This window comes from Pleurodeles waltl, chromosome 3_1, assembly GCF_031143425.1.
Source record: "Pleurodeles waltl isolate 20211129_DDA chromosome 3_1, aPleWal1.hap1.20221129, whole genome shotgun sequence".
NCBI lineage: Eukaryota > Metazoa > Chordata > Amphibia > Caudata > Salamandridae > Pleurodeles > Pleurodeles waltl.
In genome coordinates, this window is record NC_090440.1 from 1,347,307,327 (window position 1) to 1,347,333,590 (window position 26,264).

Genomic DNA, 26,264 nt, shown 5'->3' on the forward strand with positions numbered 1-26,264 from the left:
CCATCTAGTGTTGGGCTCGGAGTGTTACAAGTTGTTTTTCTTCGAAGAAATCTTTTCGAGTCATGGGACCTAGTGACTCCTCCTTTTCGGCTCCATTGCGCATGGGCATCGACTCCATCTTAGATCCGCCATCTGGTTCGGACGCGTTTCTTTTCACTCGGTTGTTAGAGTCGGAAAAGTATTACAAACTCTCTACATTCGTCAGTGTTGTTTTCGATCGCGTACCATCTATCATCGATACCTCGGTACTGGCGGACACAGATCTCTACTTGCCCTTCGGGGCACCCGTGCCCAACTTGGGCCTGGTCAGCCCGACCAAAAGTCTTTTCCAAGCTTCATGGACCGGACCCAGTTTAGATTCTGCCCTCAGTGCCACACCAAGTACCCTTACACGGACCAACATCTAGTCTGTAACCGGTGTCTATTTCCAGACCACCGATAGGATACTTGCGAGGCCTGCGGATCCTTCCGCTTGAAAAAGACTCTGAGAGACCAAAGAGCCCGAAGGTTAGAGATGGCGTCCAGAAGCGCTGAACGCCTCGACGCAGAAGAAGAGGAGGAGGAGATCCACACCGCAGTCTCCATTCGGGGGTCTGACTCCGAGCACGAGTCCGACAACGACCGACAGATAACAGTGGGCCAGCACGCGAGTACGCTTGCCCCGACCCAATCCAAGCCCAAATGCAAGGCCTGGGGGACGCCACTGCCAGAAGGCCATGGCTTCACCCTTAAAACTACCGGTGACCAAGCAACATCTTCGGCACAGAGAAAGGCCACATCAACGAAGCCTTCGGACTCAAGCCGAGGCACAGGCTCTGAAATTCTCAAGCACTGACCGATCGGGTCGAAGCCCCGAAAATCCCTCTCGGAGCCGATGCCAACAAGAACTTCAGGCCTTTTGATACTGAAGAAAACGGCTTTGGAGCCAAAAAAAACACACATACACAGCAATTGAAAGAAAGCCATAGATTTGCGGAAGAACTTACGTAAATGGTGGATTTTGACAAAAAACAGGCCAGAATCCAAATTCATAAAGACACTGGCAAAATCCTCACTGCACCTCCTCTAAAAAGAAAGAGGAAACTGGCCTTTCATGGACATTTGGACACAGATCAGCCACCGGCTAAAGTGCCAAAACCGAGACAAAAATCTCCGCCTCCTCAGTTTTCACCTCACCAGTCTCCTCCTCATTCTCCTCACCTAACTGTCTCCCCGCCTGCTACACCCACTGCACAAGTCTCCAGCACACTCTGTACCGTCACTCCAGGATGACACGAACCCATGGGACCTTTATGATGATCCCATTTAATACAATAGTCCAGAGTGCTATCCATCAAAGCCATCACCTCCAGAAGATAGCACCTCCTATACACAGGTTCTATCTAGGGCAGCGGCATTTCATAACGTAGCCATGCACACAGAACCTCTTGAGGATGATTTTTTATTTAACATGTTGTCCTCAACTCACGCCACCTACCAGAGTCTACCCATGCTTCCTGGCATGTTAAAACATGCACATCAAATCTTCCAGGAACCAGTTAAGGCAAGAGCAATTACTCCAAGGGTAGAAAATAAATATAAGCCGCCACCTTTAGACCCAGCTTTTATTACCCAACCGCTACCCCCAGATTCCGTAGTGGTCAGCGCAGCAAGGAAGAGGGCTAACTGCCAGTCCTTTGGGGACGCACACCCTCCAGATAAGGAAAGCAAAAATGTTGATGCTGCGGGTAAAAGGGTGGCATCACAGGCAGCTAATCAATGTCGTATAGCCAATTCCCAGACACTAATGGCCAGATGCGACCGGGCCTACTGGGACGAGATGAGACATTATCCAACATCTCCCCAAAGACCAACAGAAGAGAGCCCAGCAGGTAGTAGAGGAGGGACAGGCAATTACCAACAATCCGATCAGGTCAGCGTTAGACTCCGCAGACACAGCCGCAAGAACTATTAATACGGCTGTCACCATTAGGCAACACGCATGGCTTAGGTCGTCAGGCTTTAAACTTGAAATTCAGCAGGCTGTTCTGAACATGCCTTTAAACGAACACTAACTATTTGGCACACAGGTTGATACAGCCATTGACAAAATGGAAAAAAAGACACTGACACTGCCAATGCTATGGGGGCGCTTTACTACACTCAATACTCATTTCAAAAGCCTCAATATAGGGGAGGCTTTAGACCCCACCCATCTGAGTCATCTACCTCGCAATCCAAACCCTCTTACCAGACACAATACCAGAGAGGGGGGTTTCGGGGAACGTACAGAGGACAATTTCCCAGATCTAGAGGAAAATATCAGCCCTCAAAGCAACCCACGCATACCATTGACTTCATCCACATCTTCCCTCACCACACTTCCCCTGTGGGAGGAAGACTACAAAAGTTCCACACCCACTGGTTACCCATCACAACAGACAATTGGGTCTTATCCATTACCCAACATGGTTACTGCATAGAGTTCACACAAACTCCTCCAGATATACCCCCAAAACCACACAAACTCATCTCAACACATTTCAATGTTGCAAATAGAGGTACAGGCACTATTACTCAAACAAGCCATAGAGCTTGTGCCACATCATCAAAAAGGAACAGGGGTTTACTCTCAATCTTTACATCCTATCAGAACACTTTCACATGGTAACACTACAGGATGTAGTCCCACTGTTACAACAAGATTTTATGGCAACACTGGATCTAAAAGATGTGTGTTTTCACATACCTATCCATCCAGCGCACAGAAAATATCTCAGATTTGTAATAGAAGGAAAACATTACCAGTTCAAAATGTTACCTTTCGGGATAACAGCTCCCAGAGTATTTACAAAATGCCTTGCCGTAGTCGCAGCATACATAAGACAACAATGTCTTTCCATATCTCGACGACTGGCTAATAAAAGCCAACAGTCAAACACAGTGCCAATATCATACACGTTATGTAATACAGACCCTACACACACTAGGATTCTCAATAAATTACCAAAAATCACACCTACAACCAGCGCAAATTCAACAGTATTTAGAAGCCACGTTAAACACCCAAAGAGCACTTGCAAGCCCAAGTCCACAAAGGGTACAATCGTTCCACAACATATTGCCAAAAGTCAGCCAAACCAACAGTACCCAGTCAAATTTGTCATGAAACTGTTGGGCATGATGGCATCATGCATCGCCATTGTCCCACACGCAAGATTAAACATGGGGCCCTTATAACAGTGCCTTGCAAAACAATGGTCACAGGCACATGGTCAACTTCAAGACCTAGTGTTGATAGACCGCCTAACACACATCTCGCTTCAGTGGTGGAATTCCACAAATTTAAACAAACGGCGGCCATTTCAAGACCCTGTGCCTCACACCATTTCTTACAACAGATGCATCAATGATTGGATGGGGAGCACATCTCAAGAATCACAACATTCAGGGAAAATGGGATACCAAACAAAAACAACTTCACATAAATCACTTAGAACTGCTAGCAGTATTCCTAGCACTAAAAGCTTTTCAACCTCTTGTTCACAAAAATCATTCTCATCAAAACAGACAATATGACGATGCTCCCAGAAAATCCTTATCAGACGAAAAATAATACAAACAAAACGGCACTAGACAAATTAGTTTGCAGATCATCAAACTGCTTTCTCTTGTACCTGGCATCAAACTTGCCCCAATGGCTGAGTAGATGGACTTTGAGGAAAGGCACTGAGCAGCCAGGATGACATCCACACCTCAATTGGGAGAGATAAAACTCTGAACTGTACAGTCCAGTTTACAAACATGGAGCTGTAGAATGTGAAGGTTTAGAGCAGTACCCTCCCTGTTACTGGGACAGCAGAGCCTCCTGAAGTGGAAGACCCATGCTGAGGGTCTCCAGCTCAGAGTACCAGACATTCATGGCCCATCCAAGTTTCTTCAGGATCCGCTGGACCAGCAGCAGTGGAGGAAACATATAAGAGGCAGGAATCCCATCAAAGCAGAACACATCCTGTAAAGCCCCTCTAGAGTACAGAAGTGAGTGCATTCAGAGGCAGCAAAGAGAGGGCACACCCAATCAGGTGAAAACCCCGCCCCATCTCTGGATGAGGGCACCACATATGATTTGTCAGATGACACCTGCTGAGCTTCTCCTCCCCGACGCTGAAGGATTCCATAGGTCACTCACTGTCAGAGACCAGACCTTGAAGGTCCATCCACTGCCTTAACCTTGGAAATGCCCAAAAGAGGGCACAGGACACACTCCACCCTGCCTGTTGCAGTATCACATGGTGGTCATCTAATATGTCAGGCCCCTACATCTACTGGCCTTTGATAGGAGTTAGAAAGGCCCGGAAGGCACACAGGTGACTTGTAGCTCCAAAAGACTGATGTGGTGGGCTCTGCATTTTGATTGTCCCGGTGACATTCAAGACCTACAACTGACATATCGGTCACCACTAACACCGCTGGAGGAGAGGAAAACAGATGCAAATCTGCCATGTTGCAGACTGACATCCATAACTGAAGGATCTAGGCCGCATTGTTGGAAATGTGAATTCTGTCTGAGGCGTTCACAAAGCCCAATGTAAAGTCCCAACTCCATCTTAAATTGTCGTAGACTCAATCCTGACTAATGGAGGTCACCATCTTCCCCCTCAAACGATTTAAGATGCCATCTTTCTCAATCATGCCGCATCAATGTCATATCTATTAGATGCAGATGTCGCCTGACCTTATCTTTCTAAGAACTGTGAAAGAGTCAAGTCATTCGATTGATGACTGATCCAACCATCAATGTGTCATTTGTCTGGGTTTAAGGTCTACTTTCCACCATATCAAGGTTAATTAGGAACACATGCAGACATATAACCAAAACATAGTTTAGTCTGAATTGATGTCCTTTCACCTTTTATGTTCATAAAGGAAACGTCTAGAACACATATCTTGATGCACATAATTTGTCATACATTCGTTATGTTATGTCAGAATTCCAATTTCTGATAAGTTTTAGCTTTCAAGGACAACCACTGACAACTTGTCAGGAGAGGTCCTTTGCCCACAGTATTGCCTGAGATTCTGACCGAGATCGTCTCACCTACTGCCTGCACACTTTACAGATGCTACATCTTGCCCTAAGATAACATTGAGTCCCAGAGGATGACTGCATGTTACCGCAGCGTGTATTTGCCTTTCACGGGAGGGGGGATGCTCTTTGCACGTCCGCTGATAAAGACAGCCTTTGCTGTTAACAAGGTATGCAGTGCGTCTCTTCTCCCTTAGAAACGCTGGACTAAAATTTGCTTTGCCTTCCTTGGTATAGCACACACAAGTCGACGTCAGGGTTTCAGGTTCTAGATAACATTTTTACAATGCTGGAAATGTTCATTCTATTCTCATTATTCACAGCGTGCCGTCTTGCTGTTTTAGAATATTGTGTGCAGTTGTTTTAGATGTACTGAGAAATAGATTTGTCCCGTAGTAATAAATACTTTTAGCTTAAATATGTGTGATACTGTGAATAATGAAGGAATGTTTGTTGCCATTTCCACTGTGCCCGATCCCTTTTTGGGACCGATAGTAATATAAAAACAATGCTTCTATATCAATTACACATTGACTAATCTTTTGCAGGGCTACAATAGCCTGTCTTTCATATTAATCACTGGTGCAATGAACAGAGTTAACCTGTGTCACCCATGGGTGAGAAAGTACACGTAGTAGATATTCACCAATGTCATAATTACATAACAAGTCGATTATAGGGCCTACGCATTTTCCACCAATCATGAGGCACCAGGAGGATGCATGAAGCTATGAGACAAAGCAGCCCCAGAGCTTTAAAGTCAGACACAGTAGTTCTCATAGAAAAAAAGGATCACAGATCAAATATCCTGAACTCAGCTGTGGTGGGAACACCCTCATAGCAACCAAATCTAGAACAGCCAAGAAAAAGAGAAGCCTGTGAAAATGACTAACTTATTGACAGTAATCTTTTTTCTGAAGGCAGTCAAAAAGAAGCCCATCTTCAACAGTTAGTCATGGTGGCAGAGGACTACAGAGATGCAGAGAAGGGCCACAACCACCACAGATATAATCTTTAGAATGATCCAAGGGGTCAATAGTATGCTGAACTGGAAGTGGCACACAACACAATTCAGTCCTCAGAATCCAACGCTAACAGAACCTAAGCAAGTGCCATCATTTTGAACTTCTACGCCCTTAGAAACGTGTTCAATACTCTGATCCAAGACTGGACTAGCCCCCTAAACATCCTTCTTGGGGGAACATGAAGCACCAGAAATAGCAACCCAAGCCAATCTCCACCTTGGGTACACTTGCAATCCGTCCCGTGGCAACTAGATCACCTCCTTGGCCATAACATCTGCATAGTCTGCAGAAGTCTGAGCAAAAACTGGAGGCACATGGGACGGAACAGATAAAAACTGGCAGTCGTAATTTTGCCAAATAATCCTAAAGACTAAATGGTCTGATGTCATAAGAGTTACAGAGGCCAGGGAGGGTAGATTGCACTGATTACAGCCTCCTACTGGCCCCACTTGGGTGAATGGGGTTGGGGCTTAAAGCAGCTTGGCAGCAACAGCAGAAGTTGAGGAAGACTGCAGCAGTTAGCCACCACCCCTCCCACTGGAGCCAAGAAAAGATTCATTAGGCTGCCTCCGACAGCATGCAAGGACCCTAGAATTTCCTCAGAACGTCCAATACTGTTGGTGGAACCACAGGGCAAGGTACCGAAACCTCAAGAAACAAGTGGGATTTCTGCTATCCTTTTAGTAGTATCAAAAGGCATATCTACAACTTGTGCCTGGAAATTGTTGGAAAACATGATGGCATGCATCCAAGCATGGATTCCAATGACAAAGGCCAAGACATTTCTCTCCCCCCCCCCCCCCCCCCCCCCCCCCCATTGAACACAGTTCGTGGTATCCAGGCCAGACCTCCAAATACCCTTTGCTGCACCCTGGGCATCCTGTTGACGTGTGCGAATGAAGTTCAGAGGTACCAGGCAAAGCTGGTAGACCCTCACTCTCCAGGCCCCAGAGGGCATGGGGTGTAGTGACCCAATAGACAAGCCATATTTTAAGATCATACAGATTCATCAACAAGAAATCCCTTTTCCCCCTTAGTGTCTCTTTTCTTGGATTCCCTGTCAGGCAGAGCAGTGGGAAATTAATTTAAACTGACTTTGCACTTAGATTCCTGAACTATAAGAGTGTTAGGAATAAGATGCTCTGCCAGGAAAGTGAGATCACCTGGGGCAAGTCTGTGCAGCCTACAAATCACAGGGCCATTTCAAACCAGGCTTGGACCTGTCCGGTAAGTCCCAGTCAAGGCTTCAATGAATGGTAACAAGTGCTCATACGTGGAGGGTCCAAGTCTGTCAAAAGACTGAGCCTGGTTTCCACTGTAGGCAGCTGCAGGCCTGACATCTCTACGGCACTGCACACCAACACTACAGAGAAAGCAGTCTCACCGGTAGGGTCCCTAAAGGCAAATTCAAATCAGTTTCAGGTGGCATCTAAGCCACTGGCATTTTGTAAGTCAAGATACAGGCCAGCATCAGTTTTTCTGGGACAGGGGAAGGGAGCAAACAGATAACCTCCCCATTATTCTCCACACTGTGCAGAAAATTCCAGAGGGCCCTGAAGAGCACTGGAGTCAAAGCAAAAGGTGGCCTCCAACCTCCTGAAATACTGTCTCTGAAGCAAGGAAAACAGGAAGACAGGCTTCTTCATTATGAGGTTGAGCTTTAAGGGGGTGAGGCTGGGCAGAAATCTAGGTGCAGCCCAGTGCAAAGAGTGGAACAGTATGGAATGGGGTCAATCAGCCCTAAGGGATAGTCAACAAGCAGAAGACCAACAAGAGTCCCGGGTAGATTGGCAGGGCCAAAAGAAGCACCAGAGTGGTCCAGAACATCTTGAAGAGCTGCAGCTTGGCCTTCTTGAAGGCTACAACCTGGCCAAGGGAGACGGGGGGCACATCAGCTTCAGAACTGGATTCGAATCAGAGTTGATCAGAGTGGAGTCCTTAGAACACCAGCTTTTGGAACTCTGCCCAGAACAGGCATGGTTAAGGGGGGGGGGGGGGTGGGGGGGGGGGGGGCGAGAGCCCAGTTTGGACTTTGTCCCCCACTGGGCCCCTTTAGCTTGTCTCTTGGCTTAACCTCTTGGATTTACCCGAAGACGGTGAGCAGGACTGCAATCAGGGACAGCCTCACCACCTGGAGCCAGATTCTACCTCTATGTTCAGCGAGACAGAGTTTAGCGTCTGTAGGAAGTTGGCTCTGTATGCACTATTTCAAAGTAAGGAATAGTATGCACAGAGTCCAAGGGTTCTCCTTAGAGGTAAGATAGTGGCAAAAAAAGATAATACTAATGCTCTATTTTGTGGTAGTGTAGTCGAGCAGTAGGCTTATCAAAGGAGTAGTGTTAAGCATTTGTTGTACATACACAAGCAATAAATGAGGAACACACACTCAGAGACAATTCCAGGCCAATAGGTATTTGTATAGAAAAATATATTTTCTTAGTTTATTTTAAGAACCACAGGTTCACATTTTTACATGTAATACTTCAAATGAAAGGTATTGCAGGTAGGTACTTTAGGAACTTTGAATAATCAAAATAGCATACACAGTTTTCAAATAAATCACATATAGCTATTTTAAAACTAGACACTTAGTGAAATTTTCAACAGTTCCTGGGGGGGGGGGGGGTGGGGGGGGAGTAAGAGTTTGTTAGTTTTTGCAGGTAAGTAAACCACCTACGGGGTTCAAGTTTGGGTTCAAGGTAGCCCACCGTTGGGGGTTCAGAGCAACCCCAAAGTTACCACACCAGCAGCTCAGGGCCGGTCAGGTGCAGAGGTCAAAGTGGTGCCCAAAACGCATAGGCTTCAATGGAGAAGGGGGTGCCCCGGTTTCCAGTCCTGCCAGCAGGTAAGTACCTGCATCTTCGGAGGGCAGACCAGGGGGGGGGGGGGGGGGGGGACACAAGTTTAGCACAGAAAGTACACCCTCAGCAGCACGGAGGCGGCCGGGTGCAGTGTGCAAACACGCGTCGGGTTTCCAATAGAAATCAATGGGAGACCAAGGGGTCTCTTCAGCGATGCAGGCAGGCAAGGGGGGGCTCCTCGGGGTAGCCACTACCTGGGCAAGGGAGAGGGCCTCCTGGGGGTCACTCCTGCACTGGAGTTCCGATCTTTCAGGTCCTGGGGGCTGCGGGTACAGAGTCCTTTACCAGGCGTCGGGATCTGGGAAGCAAGCAGTTGCGGTCAGGGGGAGCCTCGGGATTCCCTCTGCAGGCATCGCTGTGGGGCTTCAAGGGGGGGGGTGCAACTCTGGCTACTCACGGTCCTCGCAGTCGCCGGGGAGACCTCCCTGGAAGTGTTGTTTCTCCACAAGTCGAGCCGGGGGAGTCGGGTGCAGAGTAGCAAGTCTCACGCTTCCGGCAGGAAACGCAGTTGTTTTAATGTTGCTCCTTTGAAAACAAAGTTGCAGTCTTGGGTGAACAGGGCCGCTGTCCTCAGGAGTTTCTTGGTCCTTCTAGAGCAGGGCAGTCCTCTGAGGATTCAGAGGTCGCTGGTCCCTGGGAAAGCGACGCTGGAGCAGTGTCTTTAGAAGTGGGGAGACAGGTCGGTAGGGCTGGGGCCAAAGCAGTTGGTGTCTCCGTCTTCTCTGCAGGGTTTTTCAGCCCAGCAGTCCTCTTCTTCTTAGGTTGTAGGAATCTGAGTTCCTAGGTTCAGGGGAGCCCCTAAATACTGAATTTAGGGGTGTGTTTAGGTCTGGGAGGGCAGTAGCCAATGGCTACTAGCCCTGAGGGTGGCTACACCCTCTATGTGCCTCCTCCCAAGGGGAGGGGGTCACATTCCTATCCCTATTGGGGGAATCCTCCATCTGCAAGATGGAGGATTTCTAAAAGTCAGAGTCACCTCAGCTCAGGACACCTTAGGGGCTGTCCTGACTGGCCAGTGACTCCTCCTGGTTTTTCTCATTATCTCCTCCGGTCTTGCCGCCAAAAATGGGTCCGTGGCCGAGGGGGCGGGCAACTCCACTAGCTGGAATGCCCTGGGGTGCTGTAATAAAGGGTGTGAGAGCCTTTGAGGCTCACCGCCAGGTGGTACAGTTCCTGCAAGGGGGAGGTGATAAGCATATCCACCCAGTACAGGCTTTGTTACTAGCCACAGAGTGACAAAGGCACTCTCCCCATGTGGCCAGAGGCTGCTAAAACCAGTCAGCCTACACGGGTTGTTGGTTAAGGTTTCAGGGGGCACCTCTAAGGTGCCCTCTGGGGTGTATGTTACAATAAAATGTACACTGGCATCAGTGTGCATTTATTGTGCTGAGAAGTTTGATACCAAACTTCCCAGTTTTCAGTGTAGCCATTATGGTGCTGTGGAGTTCGTGCATGACAGACTCCCAGACCATATACTCTTATGGCTACCCTGCACTTACAATGTCTAAGGTTTTGCTTAGACACTGTAGGGGCACAGTGCTCATGCACTGGTGCCCTCATCTATGGTATAGTGCACCCTGCCTTAGGGCTGTAAGGCAGGCTAGAGGGGTGACTTATCTATACTGCATAGGCAGTGTGAGGTTGGCATGGCACCCTGAGGGGAGTGCCATTTCGTCTTACTCGTTTTGTCCTCAACAGCACACACAAGCTGGCAAGCAGTGTGTCTGTGCTGAGTGAGGGGTCCCCAGGGTGGCATAAGATATGCTGCAACCCTTAGAGACCTTCCCTGGCATCAGGGCCCTTGGTACCAGTTACAAGGGACTTACCTGGATGCCAGGGTGTGCCAATTGTGGAAACAAAAGTACAGGTTAGAGAAAGAACACTGGTGCTGGGGCCTGGTTAGCAGGCCTCAGCACACTTTCAAATCAAAACTTAGCATCAGCAAAGGCAGGGGGTAACCATGCCAAGGAGGCATTTCCTTACAGCGTCTTACTACCCGATTATTTTTGGGCTATCAGGGACTATTTGTCACTGAACATGGAGCCATGTATGGTGCTATGGCACCAAAGACAGACTGAGCAGGTCCATGACAAACATCAGCCTCTGATGCAACTTAAACCCTATTCTTTTGGCAGGGACACAGTTCGTTACACTATCAAAAACGCTTTGTTTAGAAAACTCATTAAGTACTGGGAAAAAAAAATCAAGACCCAACATGAATGGACACAGAAAGAGAGGAATTGCAGTCAGCGCATAAGGGTTGGAACCTACATGTGGCTCTGTGTCGTCATGTGCAGAGGAGAGAAAGAGTTGCAATACAGGCCAAAGATGCCACATGCCGACGCACAGGAGCTATTCAAAGAGTTACCAAATCCAAACTGACATGATTCAGAAGGTGAGGAATTTGCAGCTATAAGTAACCATCAGAAAGCTTAATCGTTTGTCTTTTAAAGGAATCAATTTTTAAACTAAGAGTTAGAACCCGATCTCAAATTCCCATGTAATAATCTGTGAAGGGCAACAACCACACTGAACTATGGTAACACATTACATGTTGGTCTTCCCGGTTTTCAATACTAGAGAATGCTACTGAAGTAGAATGCAGACTTGCAGGCTTTGAGCTCTCTACGTCAGGCTTTGTGTCTGCATACAGCAGAACCCTGCAATGTCTCCAAGTTAGAAAACTGACTGCAGGTAATTTGTTGCTTTTTGGCTGTGAAATGTATAAATATTTTGTTTTACGGCTCTTATTGCAAAGCATGGTGCTTCACTACTGTTAAAACATATGAAGGCTAAGATCCAGCTACTCTGAACGATCCTGAAGCAAGATGAAAAAAATTGCTAGGACTGCAAAGCAAGCCCAAAATTACACATCAAACTTCCCCCATTGCCTATAAAGATTACACCAGTACATCTCTTCTTACCTTCCTAAAAGCTGTTAAGCTTGGCAATTATGTAGACCTTTATTTGTGCTTGAACATGCTTGAGCCTTAAATATATTTGAACACCAAGATATATGTGTTTACATGCTATTAGATACACAAACACCAAATGCACTGAAAGGTGTACTTGGGGTTCAAGAGGAGTGCGTGTTTTGGACAAAAAGATATATCACCTTTCATATATGTGTCTGAAATCCTATGTATCTTACAGTAACCAGGCAACACCTGAAAAGTTACAAAAAATAAATTCCACTTTCTAATTTAGGGAAAGTACTTTTTACAATGTACTTTATGGCCAGAAATCAATCTGTATACCTTTGCTACTATTTTAGGGTGTGATAGGAATAGGTGATGCAAATACAGATGTGGTATCGGACTCTTGACTTCAGACATACAAGGCAATGAGTCAGTCATGCTCCTGATGTGTTACAAGACAGGAACCCTGGATTCCTACCATGTGGCTGAGCTGGAGACATGATAGAAATCCTTCTAGGCTCATGGCAAGCAGCAGTAAATAATAGACACAGGAAGTGTGCAGAGGTCACGCCGGCATCTGTTGGACTTACCGCAGGCCGTCCTGCCCCAAGAAGCTCAGGTCACCATAGTTGACACTAAACTCAAAGTCATCGATGTAGCGATTGAATGTGATGACCTTGCGCTGAGGGTAAGGTGCCATGCGCTGGAAGAGAATGCGCTTGTTATGTTTCAGGCTTTTACTCTGGTCCTCTTCCTCCACCTCGCGGGTGAATTCCACCTGCAAGGAATATACGAGAAGGGCTTTAGCCAGTACATAAAATATATTTACTTTTTTTTTTTTTTAAACACCCACCCACTTCTTATTAAAGTCTACAACACACAAAAAACGACTGATATAGGACTGTTGCAAATATATACAGAAGAACAAAATTGTATTTGCCAAAAAAAAACACATTCACAAATGTGCACAGATACAGGAAAGGGTCATTCCTTTACATATCACTGGGTTTCATGATTATTACAGGCAATAAAGAACACCTGCTGTAATCCCAGGTTTTATCCATCAGGTTGCTCTCTGAATCATAAAAGATATAATATCTCTATGCATGGGTCCGATGCCAGAACAAAGAAGAACAAGTTACTTACCTTCGGTAACGCCTTTTCTGGTTGATACGCTAACTACCTGTGGATTCCTCACCTTATGAATTCGCATCTTGCGCCAGCATCCGACGGAAAGTCTTCTTCCTAGCTGTCCACGTCGACGAGGGCGTCATAATGGCACAGCTCCACGTGACTCCGTCTGACGTCATCGTGCCAATAAGAGGTCCTCGTCGGCGTACTGACGTCAGTTTGACCTCATTTTTCTCGTGCCTTTGAGGCGAACAGGTGAAAACCGACCATCAAAAAACCATGAAAATAGATATATATGAACACAAAAATCTTGTCTATTGAATCCATATATTTACATTATTACCCTAAATAGATGAATATACAAAAAATATATATATATATATATATATATATATATATATATATATATATATATATATATATATATATATATATATATATATATATAAAAAAACATTATTCTAAATACTGCAAGATAAGTGTGTAACCACGCAGGCAACGGGGAGGCGGGAGGGACCGTGAGGAATCCACAGGTAGTTAGTGTATCCACCAGAAAAAGCGTTACCGAAGGTAAGTAACTTGTTATTCTGATGGATATAACTACCTGTGGATTCCTCACCTTATGAATAGAGTCTCAAGCAGTACCGCACTCGGTGGTGGGTGCCCGCCTGATTACACCAAGAAATCTTGCAATACCGAACAAGCAAAATGACCGTCCCTCCTCACCTCAGAGTCTAAACAATAATGTTTTACAAAGGTATGGAGGGACGCCCAAGTTGCCGCTTTACATATATCTATTAATTAGTTCAGGAGGGACTTTTTTCGCCAAAGAGTAACAAATCTTAATCCACAAGATGACCCACCTGGAGAGTGTTCGTTTCTGGACCGCTCTGCCCTTTCGCTGTCCAGCATACCCAACAAACAGTTGATCATCTAGGCGAAAGTCCTTAGTCCTCTCCAGGAAGAAACTCAGGGCCCTCTTAGGGTCCAACCTATGGAGCCTCTCCATCTTTAGAAGGGTGAGGAGGAGGGTAAAACGCAGGTAGGGTGATAGACTGCCCTATATGAAAAGGAGTGACAACTTTTGGCAGAAAAGCAGCCCTGGTTTTTAGTACCACTTTATCAGGGAAAAACATGGTAAAAGGAGGCTTAATGGAAAGCGCTTGAAGATCTCCAATTTTCCTGGCAGATGTGATTGCGATTAAGAAAACAGTCTTCAAGACTAAAAATCTCAATGGACATGAATGCATGGGCTCGAAAGGCGAACCCATCAAGAACGTCAATACAAGATTTAAGTCCCACTGAGGCTTTTGAAAAGGAGTAGGAGGAAACCTATTCACCAAACCCTTAAGAAACCTATTTACAATTGGAGACTTAAATAAAGATGGCTGGTCCAGAAGGCAAAGAAACGCCGACAGAGCTGCCAAATGTCCCTTAACTGTAGCTATAGCACAGCCTTTCTTCACCAAACTAAGAGCAAACAAAAGAATATCTGAAAGGTGGGCTTTTAAAGGATCTTTTTGGTTCTCTCCATACCAAAGCACAAATTTTGCCCACCTGCCGGCATAAATGGATTTAGTGGAGTGTCGCCTGGACGATAGAATAACATCCACTACATCCGGAGGGAGAGAAAACGAACTCAGGTTGCCTCGTTCAATCTCCAGGCATGAAGGTGCAGGCTCTGGAGGTGGGGGTGTAAAACTTGCCCCTGCGATTGTGAGAGGAGGTCTGCCCTGAGAGGGAGACGGAGCGGAGGGCACTGAGAGAGTTGAAGCAGGTCTGTATACCATACCCTTCTCGGCCAGTCCGGAGCCACCAAGATGACTCAGGCCCGGTCTTGACGAATCTTCCTCAGAACTCGAGGAATTAAGGGTATGGGAGGAAACGCATAAAGCAACTGGCCGCTCCAGGACATCTGAAACGCGTCCCCCAACGCCCCTTGCATCGGATACTGGAGGCTGCAAAATAACGGGCAATGCGTGTTCTCTCGAGTGGCGAATAAATCCACCCGAGGAGTACCCCACATCCCGAAGATGTGGAGGACTAGATCCGGATGGAGACGCCACTCGTGATCTATTGAGAAGTGACAACTGAGACCGTCCGCACGTACATTCAGTACTCCAGTCAAATGATTTGCTATTAAGCAAATCTGATGGTCCTGAGCCCAGGACCAGAGTGGCAGGGCTTCTCTGCAGAGAAGGTACGACCCCACTCCTCCCTGCTTGTTTATATACCACATCGTGGTAGTGTTGTCCGTCAGGATCTGGACTGACTGACCGCGAAGGGAAGGGAGGAAGGCCTTGAGCGCCAAACGTACTGCCCGCAATTCCAACAGATTGATATGCAACATCTGTTCCGCTGGAGACCACTGACCCTTGATCTCCAGGTCCCCCAGATGAGCTCCCTACCCTGGAGTGGAAGCATCCGAAATCACTGTGGCCACTGGAGGAGGCAGTGAAAATTGTTTTCCTTGAGAAAGGTTGCCGTCCTCTGCCCATCAAAGAAGATCCGCTACAGCATCCTTGGAGATCTTTATTGAATCCCTGAGATCTCCTTTGTGATGGAACCACTGCCTGCGGAGGCACCACTGAAGAGCCCTCATATGCCAGCGAGCATGAGTGACCAACAGAATGCAAGAAGCAAACAGACCTAGCAGGCGTAAGACCTTGAGGACTAGAACTGCCGCTCCAATTTGAAACAACGGAATCAGCGCCTGTCCCGAACCCGCTGAGGCGGGGGGTAGGCCCGAAACATTGTCGTGTCCAGTACTGCCCCTATGAACAGGAGGCGTTGAGAGGGCTCTAGGTGAGATTTGGGCACATTTACAGAAAAACCCAGATCGAACAACAACTGGGTTGTCATACGCAGATGAGACAACACAAGCTCTGGAGACTTGGCTTTGATCAACCAATCGTCCAGGTAGGGAAAAACTGCTACTTCCCTCCTTCTGAGATGTGCTGCAACAACTGACATCACCTTCGTGAAAACCTGAGGTGCTGAAGTAAGTCCAAAAGGAAGGACAGCAAACTGGTAGTGTTGCGTTCCGACCACAAACCGGAGATACTTCCTGTGCGACTTGATTATCGGAACATGAAAGTACACGTCCAGCAAGTCGACAGACACCATCCAGTCTCCTTCGTTCAACGGCAATAGCACCTGCGCTAGGGTCAGCATTTTTAATTTTTCCTGCTTGAGGCACAAATTCAAAATCCTCAAGTCTAGGATCGGCCGTAAATCGACCATCCACTTTGGGAATCAGGAAATATCTTGAATAACACCTCTGACCCCTTTCCTGCAACGGCACCAACTCCATTGCGCCCTTTGCCAACATGGTTATGACCTCCTGTTGCAACAACAGAAGATGGACTTCTGAACAAAAGGAGGGACGGGGGGGGGGGGGGGAAGGGAGGAGGGAACTCCTGAAAGGGGAGAACATAGCCCTTTTCTACAATTCCTAGCACCCACGAGTCTGTTGTAATTGACCTCCATTTCTGCAGAAAAAGACTCAATCTTCCCCCTACAGGAGAAGTATGGATGATAAAGTGGGGAAAACTAGGGCTGCTTCTGCTGTTGTCCACCAGAGGAGGATGAAGAAGAGAGCTGCTGGGCTGGACCTCTAGCCCTACCCCTACCCCGCCCTCTAAAGGCACGATAGGGCGGATTGGCAGGTTGCTGGGCGTAAGACTGACCTCCGAAAGGCAGAGCCTCAAATGAACTCTCGAAACCTGCGAAAAGGTCTATAAGGCGTTGTAGTAGAGGTCTGTAATCCCAGGGACTTAGCTGTAGCCCGACAGTCCTTAAACCGTTCAAGGGCAGAGTCTGCCTTGTCCCCAAACAGCTTTTCCCCATCAAATGGAAGGTCCATTAAGGTGGATTGTACGTCTGAAGAAAATCCAGAGGACCTTAGCCAGGCATGCCTCCTTGTAGACAACCGATGTTCACATGGCCCTGGCAATGGAAACCGAGGTATCCAGACCAGATTGTATAATCTGCTGCGCAGCAGCTTGCGCATCTAAGAAAAGGGACCCAAACGATTTCTGCATCTCCTGTGGCAGATCCTTTGCCATTTCTTTAGCAGAGTCCATAAGGGCGTGGACGTATCTGCCCAGCACACAGGTAGAATTAGTAGCTTTAAGGGCCATGCTGCAAGATGAAAAGATCTTCTTTGAAGACTGTTCCATCCTCTTGGATTCCCTATCAGTCGGGACTCCAGGGAATGTTCCAGGAGCAGTCTTCACAGAACAGGACGCCTGAACTACCAAGCTTTCCGGAGTCAGTGCCGTGACAGAAAAACCGGATCTCCTGGAGCACTTCTATGTCTCCTCGCCACTGCCCTGTTCACAGCAGGAGTTGTAACTGCCTTTTTCCATAAATCCAAAATAGGTTCAGTCAAAGCCTCATTGAAAGGCAGCAAAGGGTCAGCACTGGACGAAGAGGGATGAAGTACCTCTGTGAGCAGGTTAGTTTTTACTTCTGCCACAGACAAAGGCAAATCCAGGTACTCAGCTGCCTTCCTCACCACTGCATGGAAGGAAGCAGCCTCTTCAGTAAACTCCCCCGGAGACGCAATGTCCCACTCCGGGGAAGTGTCCAAACCACTTGCAGTGGCAAGGCCCTGGACCTCATCTGAAGGCTCGATCTCGCCTTCCTCAAGCTGTCTATATTCCTCCTCCTCCAGAAGTCTCAATGCCTTTCTCTGTGATCTAAGAGGTGTTTCTAGGGCTGGCGTCGACAAAGAATCCATGGACGCCGAAGATCTCGAACTCTGAACAGGACCAGTAAGGTTCCCAGGCTCATCCGGCGCCGGCACGGAGTCGGCTGAAGACTTTCTCGGAGTCGGTTGGCCAGAAGGCGATGGAGCCGGTCTGGATGGAGACAAACGACGCCGTAAGACGCGGAGAAGGAGTCGGTTGGCGGATCCACAGTCACAGGTGGAGGACTCCTGCCAGGAGAGGCTCTAGGCGCCGAACCGCCAGTCTCTGTAGGGCAGAAGGGCATGAATGGAGCAGCCCTGTATGACGCTGGCGAGCCCAAATTGAACGCCAATGGCCACGTGGGACCCCCCGGTGCACCAGCAGGGGCCATGGATTGAAAGACGGCAAACATTGCATTAAAAAATGCGGCCGGATCCGTCCCTGGAGCCGGGAAAGCAGGGTACTGTTGTGCAGATGTCTGCTGAACTTCAGGATCCCTCGGCGCCGGCGAGAACTGAGGGCTACGTTGAACGACCTCAAAAACTGAAGGCGCCGGTGACAACTCCGGACTCTCCTGCTGAGGTGTGACAGTAGGACTCATCTCCCATGTCTTCTGGCGTCGTGAATATCGAGACCTCGACCGGCTCCGCTCCAAACGGCGCAGAGTCATGATGACGCCGCTTCTTATGCTTTTTGGGAGACGCATTGGAGGAATCCTTTTTATGGCCCTTATTCTTAGCTTTAGCCAAAAAGAGCTTCGCCTCACGCTCCTTCAGAGCTCTTGGATTCATGCTCTGACACGAAGAGCGACCTTCCACATCATGCTCCGAACGAAGGCACCAAATACAGTCCGAGTGGGGGGGTCGGTCACTGACATCCGACCCCCGCATTCTCTACACGGCTTGAAACCGGACTTCTTCGGAGGCGACAATCGTTACAGTTAACAACGAGCCAGGAAGAAAAACCGTTGGTGTTGAAGGCACGGAAAAAAGGAAAACTGATGTCAGTACGCCGATGAGTACCTCTTATTGGCACGATGACGTCAGACGGAGTCACGTGGAGCCGTGCCATTATGAAGTCCTCGTCGACGTGGACAGCTAGGAAGAAGACTTTCCGTCGGATGCTGGCGCAAGGATCGAATTCATAAGGTGAGGAATCCACAGGTAGTTGTATCCATCAGAAATATAATTTGCCTGATCCAATAAAATAAAAACAGGAAATGTGGCCTGCTATGTAACACTATACATATAGAGGAAAAAAATAATCCTGCTTCTTTAAGAACATTGGGAGATTACACTAGCCCATCAGATAGTGAACCAGTCTAGGATGTACGTCTTCCCAATCATCCCTCATAGGATTGTCATTGTAATATGCTAAGAAGCATTCATAGGATGAAGTTAGTCGGAACCTGCAGTGGTGGACTGAATTAGACCCCTCCAGTGGTCAGCAGTATGTGCAGAGCTCCTCCTTTTTTTCCCCCAAGTCTGTTCAACCGATGAAGTGTGGATGCTGTTTAATACTCTGTGACAGACGAACTGTAGTGGTTCTTAGAAGCTCATAAGTGTGTAAGATGGCCAAGCAGTATAAGGGAATTATTATACAGTTGTTGAGCTACAACTGACTGCACCGGAGATGTGCGTACGTCTAAACTTACACAATTATTTAGTAGCCAGGCTAGACACAGGTCAGCCCTTCACAACTTACTTGGATATAGAAAGCTGTATGCGTGTTTACCAACATGCAGGGACTCTGCGGGTCACACTGGTACATAACTGTAGTGTAGATTGCACTTTGAGTGTTAATGTGCCCTGTTCTATCACAAGGTTATGGGATGGTGTAGTTATCAGGACACAACAGTCTTCACCTCTCTTCTGAAATGTAAATCTCTTCTGTTTGTACTAAGAAAGTGATACCTCCTATGAATTTCTTACTGTGAGGCGGTATGATGATCTGAGGTGAAAGTCTTAAGTGCAGCGTATTATTTTTTTGTATTGCTTGAATTTTAATTTGTAGGTATAGCTGTCCTTTACCTTCGGAGGCTGTGTGGAAAATGCAAGGTGCCTTGAACACTGCTGGACTAGCTACAGTCAGCCAAGGAGTACATAGACCCTAAAGCCTTCTTATCTTCCTGGCAGATGGAATAATCACAAAGAAGCAACTTTACATGACTGCTATTACATATCAGCTTAGTAAATTGGTTTTAGAGGGCCTTTGCTTTACAGAGCGGCACATTTAACTCCCAGGGAAAAGACCTAACAAGACAATATTCTTTCCTAAGACCGTCTAAGAAATCCTTAACCAATGGAACAATGAAACAATGAAAAAGGGTGCCTGATAAAGAGCCGCAAAGTAAGCATAAATAAAATCAAAATGCACTTTAAAAGAAAAGAATTGTAAACAAGATGTCGCCAAATGAAGAAAATAACCTTCTTTGCATGTTCTCAGGTCCATCTATTTGTTGATGCATCATAAGCAGAACCTCTTCCACTTGAACGCATTGGGAAGATCTTGTGGAAGACAGTTAAGCTTCTCTCAAAACAGACATGCAGTCAACCGTGGAGCTTTAAAAAGGTCCATACTGCAAGATCTAAAAAAACAGTCAGTCAAGTTCTTCCACATAATGTCTGAGCAGATCTGGCTGGCAGTAGTCATTACAAGAAGGTCCTAATGCCACAGTTGTCGAGGCCAATCCAGAGTGAAGAGAATATTCTTCATAGTGCCAAGCACAATTCAACGGTCTCCTTGGGAAGAAGGGGGGATCAGACCAAATTGGGATGAAATCTTAACCAACTCGTCGTAAGTGCAACCTCCCCTTCTTATGGAGCAAGGTTCTGCTACCCTGGAGGCGTAAGCATTGAATTTTGAGTTGACTTTGATTGTAAATGAGTCTACCTCAGAATGGTAGAATCAAAAGAAGATGCCTGTCAGCACTTTGCCCTTTAAAACCCATTTGTGCCACTTTAGCAAGTGGCAACTCAGTCTGTCTTAGCAATTGTGGCAGCTTCTTCCCCACTGGAAGATTACATTTTGCCAACATCCAGTGCCAAAATGCATGAAAGCGCACCCTAATTTAAGTACCCATGTACTTGTTCAGACGGGACAAAATTGATGCATTGTGCACAACTGTTTTCCAGGTGCTGATTGGGAGTCCTCTGAAAATTTGATTTAGCATCTTCAGGGTAAGGAAGCATGAGGCGGGCACAGCACTGACTTGGGTGGTCATGTTGAGTTTGCAATAGACAATCCTGGGGTTTTTGGTGTGGGTGGTGGGAGTCAGTCCTAACTCTGTTGGTCACAAGGAGGGGTTCCATGTTGAAGTGCGCTTCCCAAAGACCACTATTTTGGTCTTGTCTGTGCTCTGCTGACAGTTGGTCTTCATCCAGTGAGCAATTTCAGTCATACAAGCATTGAACTTGATCTGGCAACCAGACTTCTTGTTTGTGAGGGAGAGAATGAGTTGCATGTCACTGGGGCAGGAGAGGACGCTGATGTGAGTGTGAATGATGTTGGCTAGGAAGATCATGTACGCATCAAAAAGGGCTGTGCTCAGGGAGGATCCTTACAGAACTCCACTGATGAGGTTGCTTGCATCCAAGGTGTACGTACAGTGCCAGGCTGAATGACTGGGTCTTTCCAGTCAGGAAGGAAAAGATGCATCGAGTGCATGTCTTCAATGAGGTGTTAGTTGATGATTTTCTCTAAGACCTTGGCTGGGAATGGTAGTAAGAGACTGGTCTATATTTGAAGAGCATTAAAGGGTCAGTGGAGAATTCTTCCGCAATGGAAAAACAGCTGCGCGTTTCCAAGCATCAGAGAAGGCCGCAGAGAGGTAGAGACATTCAGAATGGGTTCCCAGCATGGCGCTGATGGGTTGCAGTCCTCTGGAATAGGCGCAGTGAAGGCAAGGGTCCAATGGGTCTCCTCAAGATGGCAGACATAATATTTCTTCTCCAAACATTCTTGTAAAATTATCATGTGCAATCTTGCATCCAAAACCAAGGAGATACATGAATTCCTTTATTCGAGGAGAGAGGACACCCGACACAGAATAGGATACAATAACATTCAGAGTTAAAGTAACTTATGATAAATAGATAGAAACCTCTTAAATAAAAGACACCTTTCTTTTTTCTGTGTCCACGACTGCTCCCAAGTATAGAATTGTTTGAGTAGGGAACAAACAGTAACTTCTTTGCAATCAGCTGATTACCCAGCTTGAACAGCAAGTCTGTCAACAAGCAGAGGTCCTGAAGGGATTTTAGGCAGGAAGAAGTGTTTATCTACTGATCATCCAGGTACCGCTTCCTTTCTGCAGAGGTATACTGGATATACTGGCCCAACCTCTGAATAGGCTCGGAGTGCCAACTTCAGGCAAGAAGTACATTAAATGGATAGTGTTTCTCGCAATTTAGAATGAAACATCTGTCAAACTTCAAAACTGGTACATGAAAATAGGTGTCCAGCAAACCCAAAGAGCACATACAACTGCCCTCTTGATGATGAGAAAATCTGATAAGAGCCAGTCCAACTCTTCACCCACTTGTTAGCCTTCTTTAGATCTGCAAAAGGATAAAATCTTGCTAGGGGCCTGATCAAGAAATAGCAAGGGGAGAATCCTTTGTTCTACATGTCTTTCATAACAGACCGTATCACATCTTTCTTTAGCAGTGTTAAGTTCTCCTTTACCAGCCAGTCCAACACTGCAGAATCTGTGCCACATGGTGGGATATTGAGTGGACTGGGAATGTTTAGCTTACCTGGGCCTCCCTGCAGCAGAATGCTGTTGTCTACCTGTTTCATGGTTAGACAAATTTCTGAAAGGGTTGCTGCTTTCGTTTCTGCTTCAGCTGATGCCTTTTTCAGAAAACAAACTAAATCGATATTGCCAAGTAGATCTACATTGAATGCAAGGAACTCCTAGACCAAAAGTTTCAGCCTCTGATTTCATCTTCTCAATTTCCTGTTCAGTCCAAGATGGTCCATCAATGGAAATTCCAATATTTTCTGCTGTGGTTGAGGGTCAATGACATCAACCTGAACCAGGAAGAACATCTCACATAAACTGACACAAATGTCCACAGTAGCTCTGTCCGTACTATCATTTGGTACTTCGGTCAGATGTTGAGATCCAGTTTTTGATTATTTCCACAAAGTCTCATCAATCAGCTTTGCCAAGAGGCGCATCTTTCTTTTCCTTGTACGGCATCCGCAACGCTTTTCAGAGGTGCCTGGCTCCGTACAGGAGCATCATCTTGGTTGTATCTTTTGGCAGATTCTAATGCAATAATGAGTTATGCTTTCATACGTTTATTTTAATTTAGTGTTTTATTTCCATGTACACCCAACTATGAAGGGGAGGCTTTGTTAGTGAGCTGGAGTTGCTGGACTCCAGGTGGTGTTTTCATTTCATCCCCCACACCTGTTTCTTTTGCCAGGAGAGGTCAGATTTGGCTAGCCATCACCCCTTTAAGGTAGGGCTATTTATAGCACATGGCAGCGTATCTGCTCTACTGGCAAGCCCATTTGCGCCCAATCACACCAGCACTGCACCTTGCACCAGGTATGCTGCTGATTTCAAGTCAGACCCAGAATCTACCATCCACATAATGTACTTGAGATTGCAGCCGCTAGACCTCCGGCTTCAATGTAAGTCGGCTGATTGCCCCCTCTTCAACTGGCACTGGTTGAATGTGAGTACATGCTCAAAGTGTGACTTAACTCAGGCCGTCGGGCCGAGAAGGTCCATTTCAAAATACCAGCAAGGGACCCACTGGGCCTGCTGCTGGGGCACCCGAATGTATGGTTGCATGTGCCTTAATCAACATGCACACATTAATTGAGAGTAGCTTTGAAGTCATGCAACTTGTGCAAACTCAATCTGGACTGCATTTTTGTCACAGAAACTTGGATAAAGTCAAGTTTGAATTTGGTTGAGGCAGTCCTGACTAGTTATGCTACTATTACACTATATCACTCTTTTAGAATGGGCAGGGAGGCTGGCCATCATATTCAGAGGCTGTATTCTGCATACTTCTTGCTTCATCCTCACTGCAAACAAGAGGTGAGCCTATATAAATTGAAATTCTATGAGGCCTTTAATTTTTCCTGTCTCCTTGTCTAACTCCCCTCGGTTCACAAGCTAGTTTTTGACCTGGTGTCAAGTTATTGAACCTTTTCTTTTAAAGGTTAATTTTACCATTCTTGGGGACTTCAATTTTCACTTAGAGGCCACCATCTCAAGACTCCTCTGCCTTTACTGATTTTATGTCCAGGATGGGTTTTTCACAGATAGTTCACTCGTCCACACATGTGGCAGGGCACAAGCTAGACAGGTTTTTTTACCAATTCTAATGAATCGCTCATGGATGATGTTCCTGCTGTGGCAGTTGGGTTTAAGGAATGTATGTATAGAATTAGCAGTTGAATGAGAGACAACTCTCTCAAACTTAATACAGAAAAAAAACAGAGGCACAGGTATTTGGAGCACAGCAGTCTAACTGGTCTAAAATCTGGTAGCCCGAGTTGTGTGGTCACCTACCAGCCCCTGTAGACTAAGAACTTGAGGGTAAATTTTGACAATACTTTGTCATTTAATAAGCAGGTGAATCTCAGTTTGCATGTGGTTCCATATTTTCAAAACTCTGAAATTAAAAAAAAAAATCCAGTTTTGGAAGATTTGCGCAAATCAATGGTCATGACATTGGTCATATCTTGCATACATTACTCTAATGCACTTTACCTGAAAATTAACCACACATTGCTTATCAAACTTCAGGTTATTCAGAATGTGGAAGCACAACTTATTCTGGTCATTCAAAACATATTTTTGTTGGCAAAGGCTTACAGACCATTCACTGGCTTCGGATAAGAGAAAAACTGTTTTTTAAAAGTCCTCTGTATGGCCCACAAGGCATTACACAATACTGGCCCCAAGTTCTTCAAATCCACCTTTAAATGGTATACACCTGGTAGCCTCCCGCAGTCTGAACCTGGGAGTGGTTGTTCCAAGAATCCACAGGACTAAGAAGGGGGTGCCCATTCTGTTGCTGAACTTTGTAACTCCTTACCCTCTCGCATTTAAGATGCTGAAAACTTCATTTTTACTAAGCATTTTCAAACTGGTTTTTTGTCTACTTAGCGTTTTTCCCATCTCCGTCTCTTCCAGGCACTGTTGAGATGTTCTCTGAATGGTAATGTTGCACTTTATAAATCTCTTTCATTTCACTTAATTTCATTTTCCCTGAAACAGTGCCATCTTTGGTTTTCTTTCTCAGTTGGAATTCAAAGAAGTGGACTACAATAAAAAAAAAAAACTGCTGGAAACAACTCCTTCAGAAATTTTGAAAAAGACCAACACATCTAAACAGCTTTGGAAGACACTAACAGAGAAATAGTGTGAGAATTTCTCAATTATAAAAGTTACAATGGACCAGAAGCATGGCGGAATGAGCTTTTGTCCTTAAGGTCTCAAATATGATAGACACACTACCTTCAGCAGTAATAATTTAAAAGTTAAGCTTCTTTGCAGCTATATTTGAGCGCTCATGAAACATTTCCAAGGTAATCAACAGGTAAGACTCTCAAGTGCAATGAATCAGGGGAGGCCAGTGAAACTCACAGCAACCAGATAATGAAATTAATCATGAACCAGAATTCTGTGGAGAAGGCCTGCAACGTCTCCTTCTTGGCCTGGATGACTCCAGTGCAGAGTCTCAATCTCGGAGATACATTCTGACTCTTCCATCCTGTGTCTTTTGAGGATTTGCCAATGACCCGTCTCTCAGTAGACTCCCAATGACGTTCAGTCAGAAATCTTATGGCACCCTGATGAAGCAGCACAATGGGCCCAAGGACATCAGATGGAGTGTTGAGCACTTGAAGTCTCTGAAGCAAACTTGGTAATCCTCCAATAATACCATGGCAACTCTGGTATCTGCTAGTGAAGGGAGAGTGGCATTAACTTCATCCAGGTCTCCTTGGCAGAAAAAAAACAGTTCTCGCCGAAGAAAGGGAGCCAAGATGTTGAAATGTATCTCGCCACTTACAGGTAACCTGAAGTTGAAGACTGCCTTTGCCTCAACATAGATTGTTTCAAAGTCAACCTCCTGTTCCTGATGCCAAATGCCTACATGACCACTGAGTGCCAGGCATGATGAGTTGCTTTCCATTCACTGACAGAGGTGACTGAAGCAGCCTGGGAGGCAGAGTAGGTGGCATGTTAGCCTTTAAATCCTGAAGCATAAGTGGAGGAAGTTGCCCAAGTGCACACCCAATTTCCCCTTTACCTTGAGGCAAACCACCCCCCCCATCCCTCTGCCTTTTAGCCTGGCACATACTTCGATGATTGATTTGGGGTTGGGGTTGGGGTTGGGGTTGGGGGGGGGGGGGATTCAGAAAAAGGCAACACAAAAAAACAGTGGTCCTCCACAGGTTGAGCGTTTATGCAAACATTCGAGACCTCTAAAGAAAGGGAGCAAAAAAAATGACATATACAATATATAATACTAATAGAATAAAATGAAGATGACTCCTTAGACAAACTCCTTAAATATAACCAAAACAAAATTGGT

General features: G+C 46.2%; 1 protein-coding gene across 2 annotated transcripts in view; it reads right to left on the reverse strand.

The window, feature by feature from the left end:
• Positions 1–26,264, reverse strand: part of HYOU1 (hypoxia up-regulated 1) — a 275,150-nt gene that overhangs the window by 186,993 nt on the left and 61,893 nt on the right. For both annotated transcript variants that reach the window (XR_011201534.1, XM_069224805.1), the window contains exon 13: positions 12,460–12,647. Coding sequence is in view for 1 of the 2 variants with exons in the window: in XM_069224805.1 (XP_069080906.1) it covers positions 12,460–12,647 (188 nt within the window). In the remaining variant the exon portion in view is untranslated. The remainder of the gene's footprint in view (positions 1–12,459; positions 12,648–26,264) is intronic.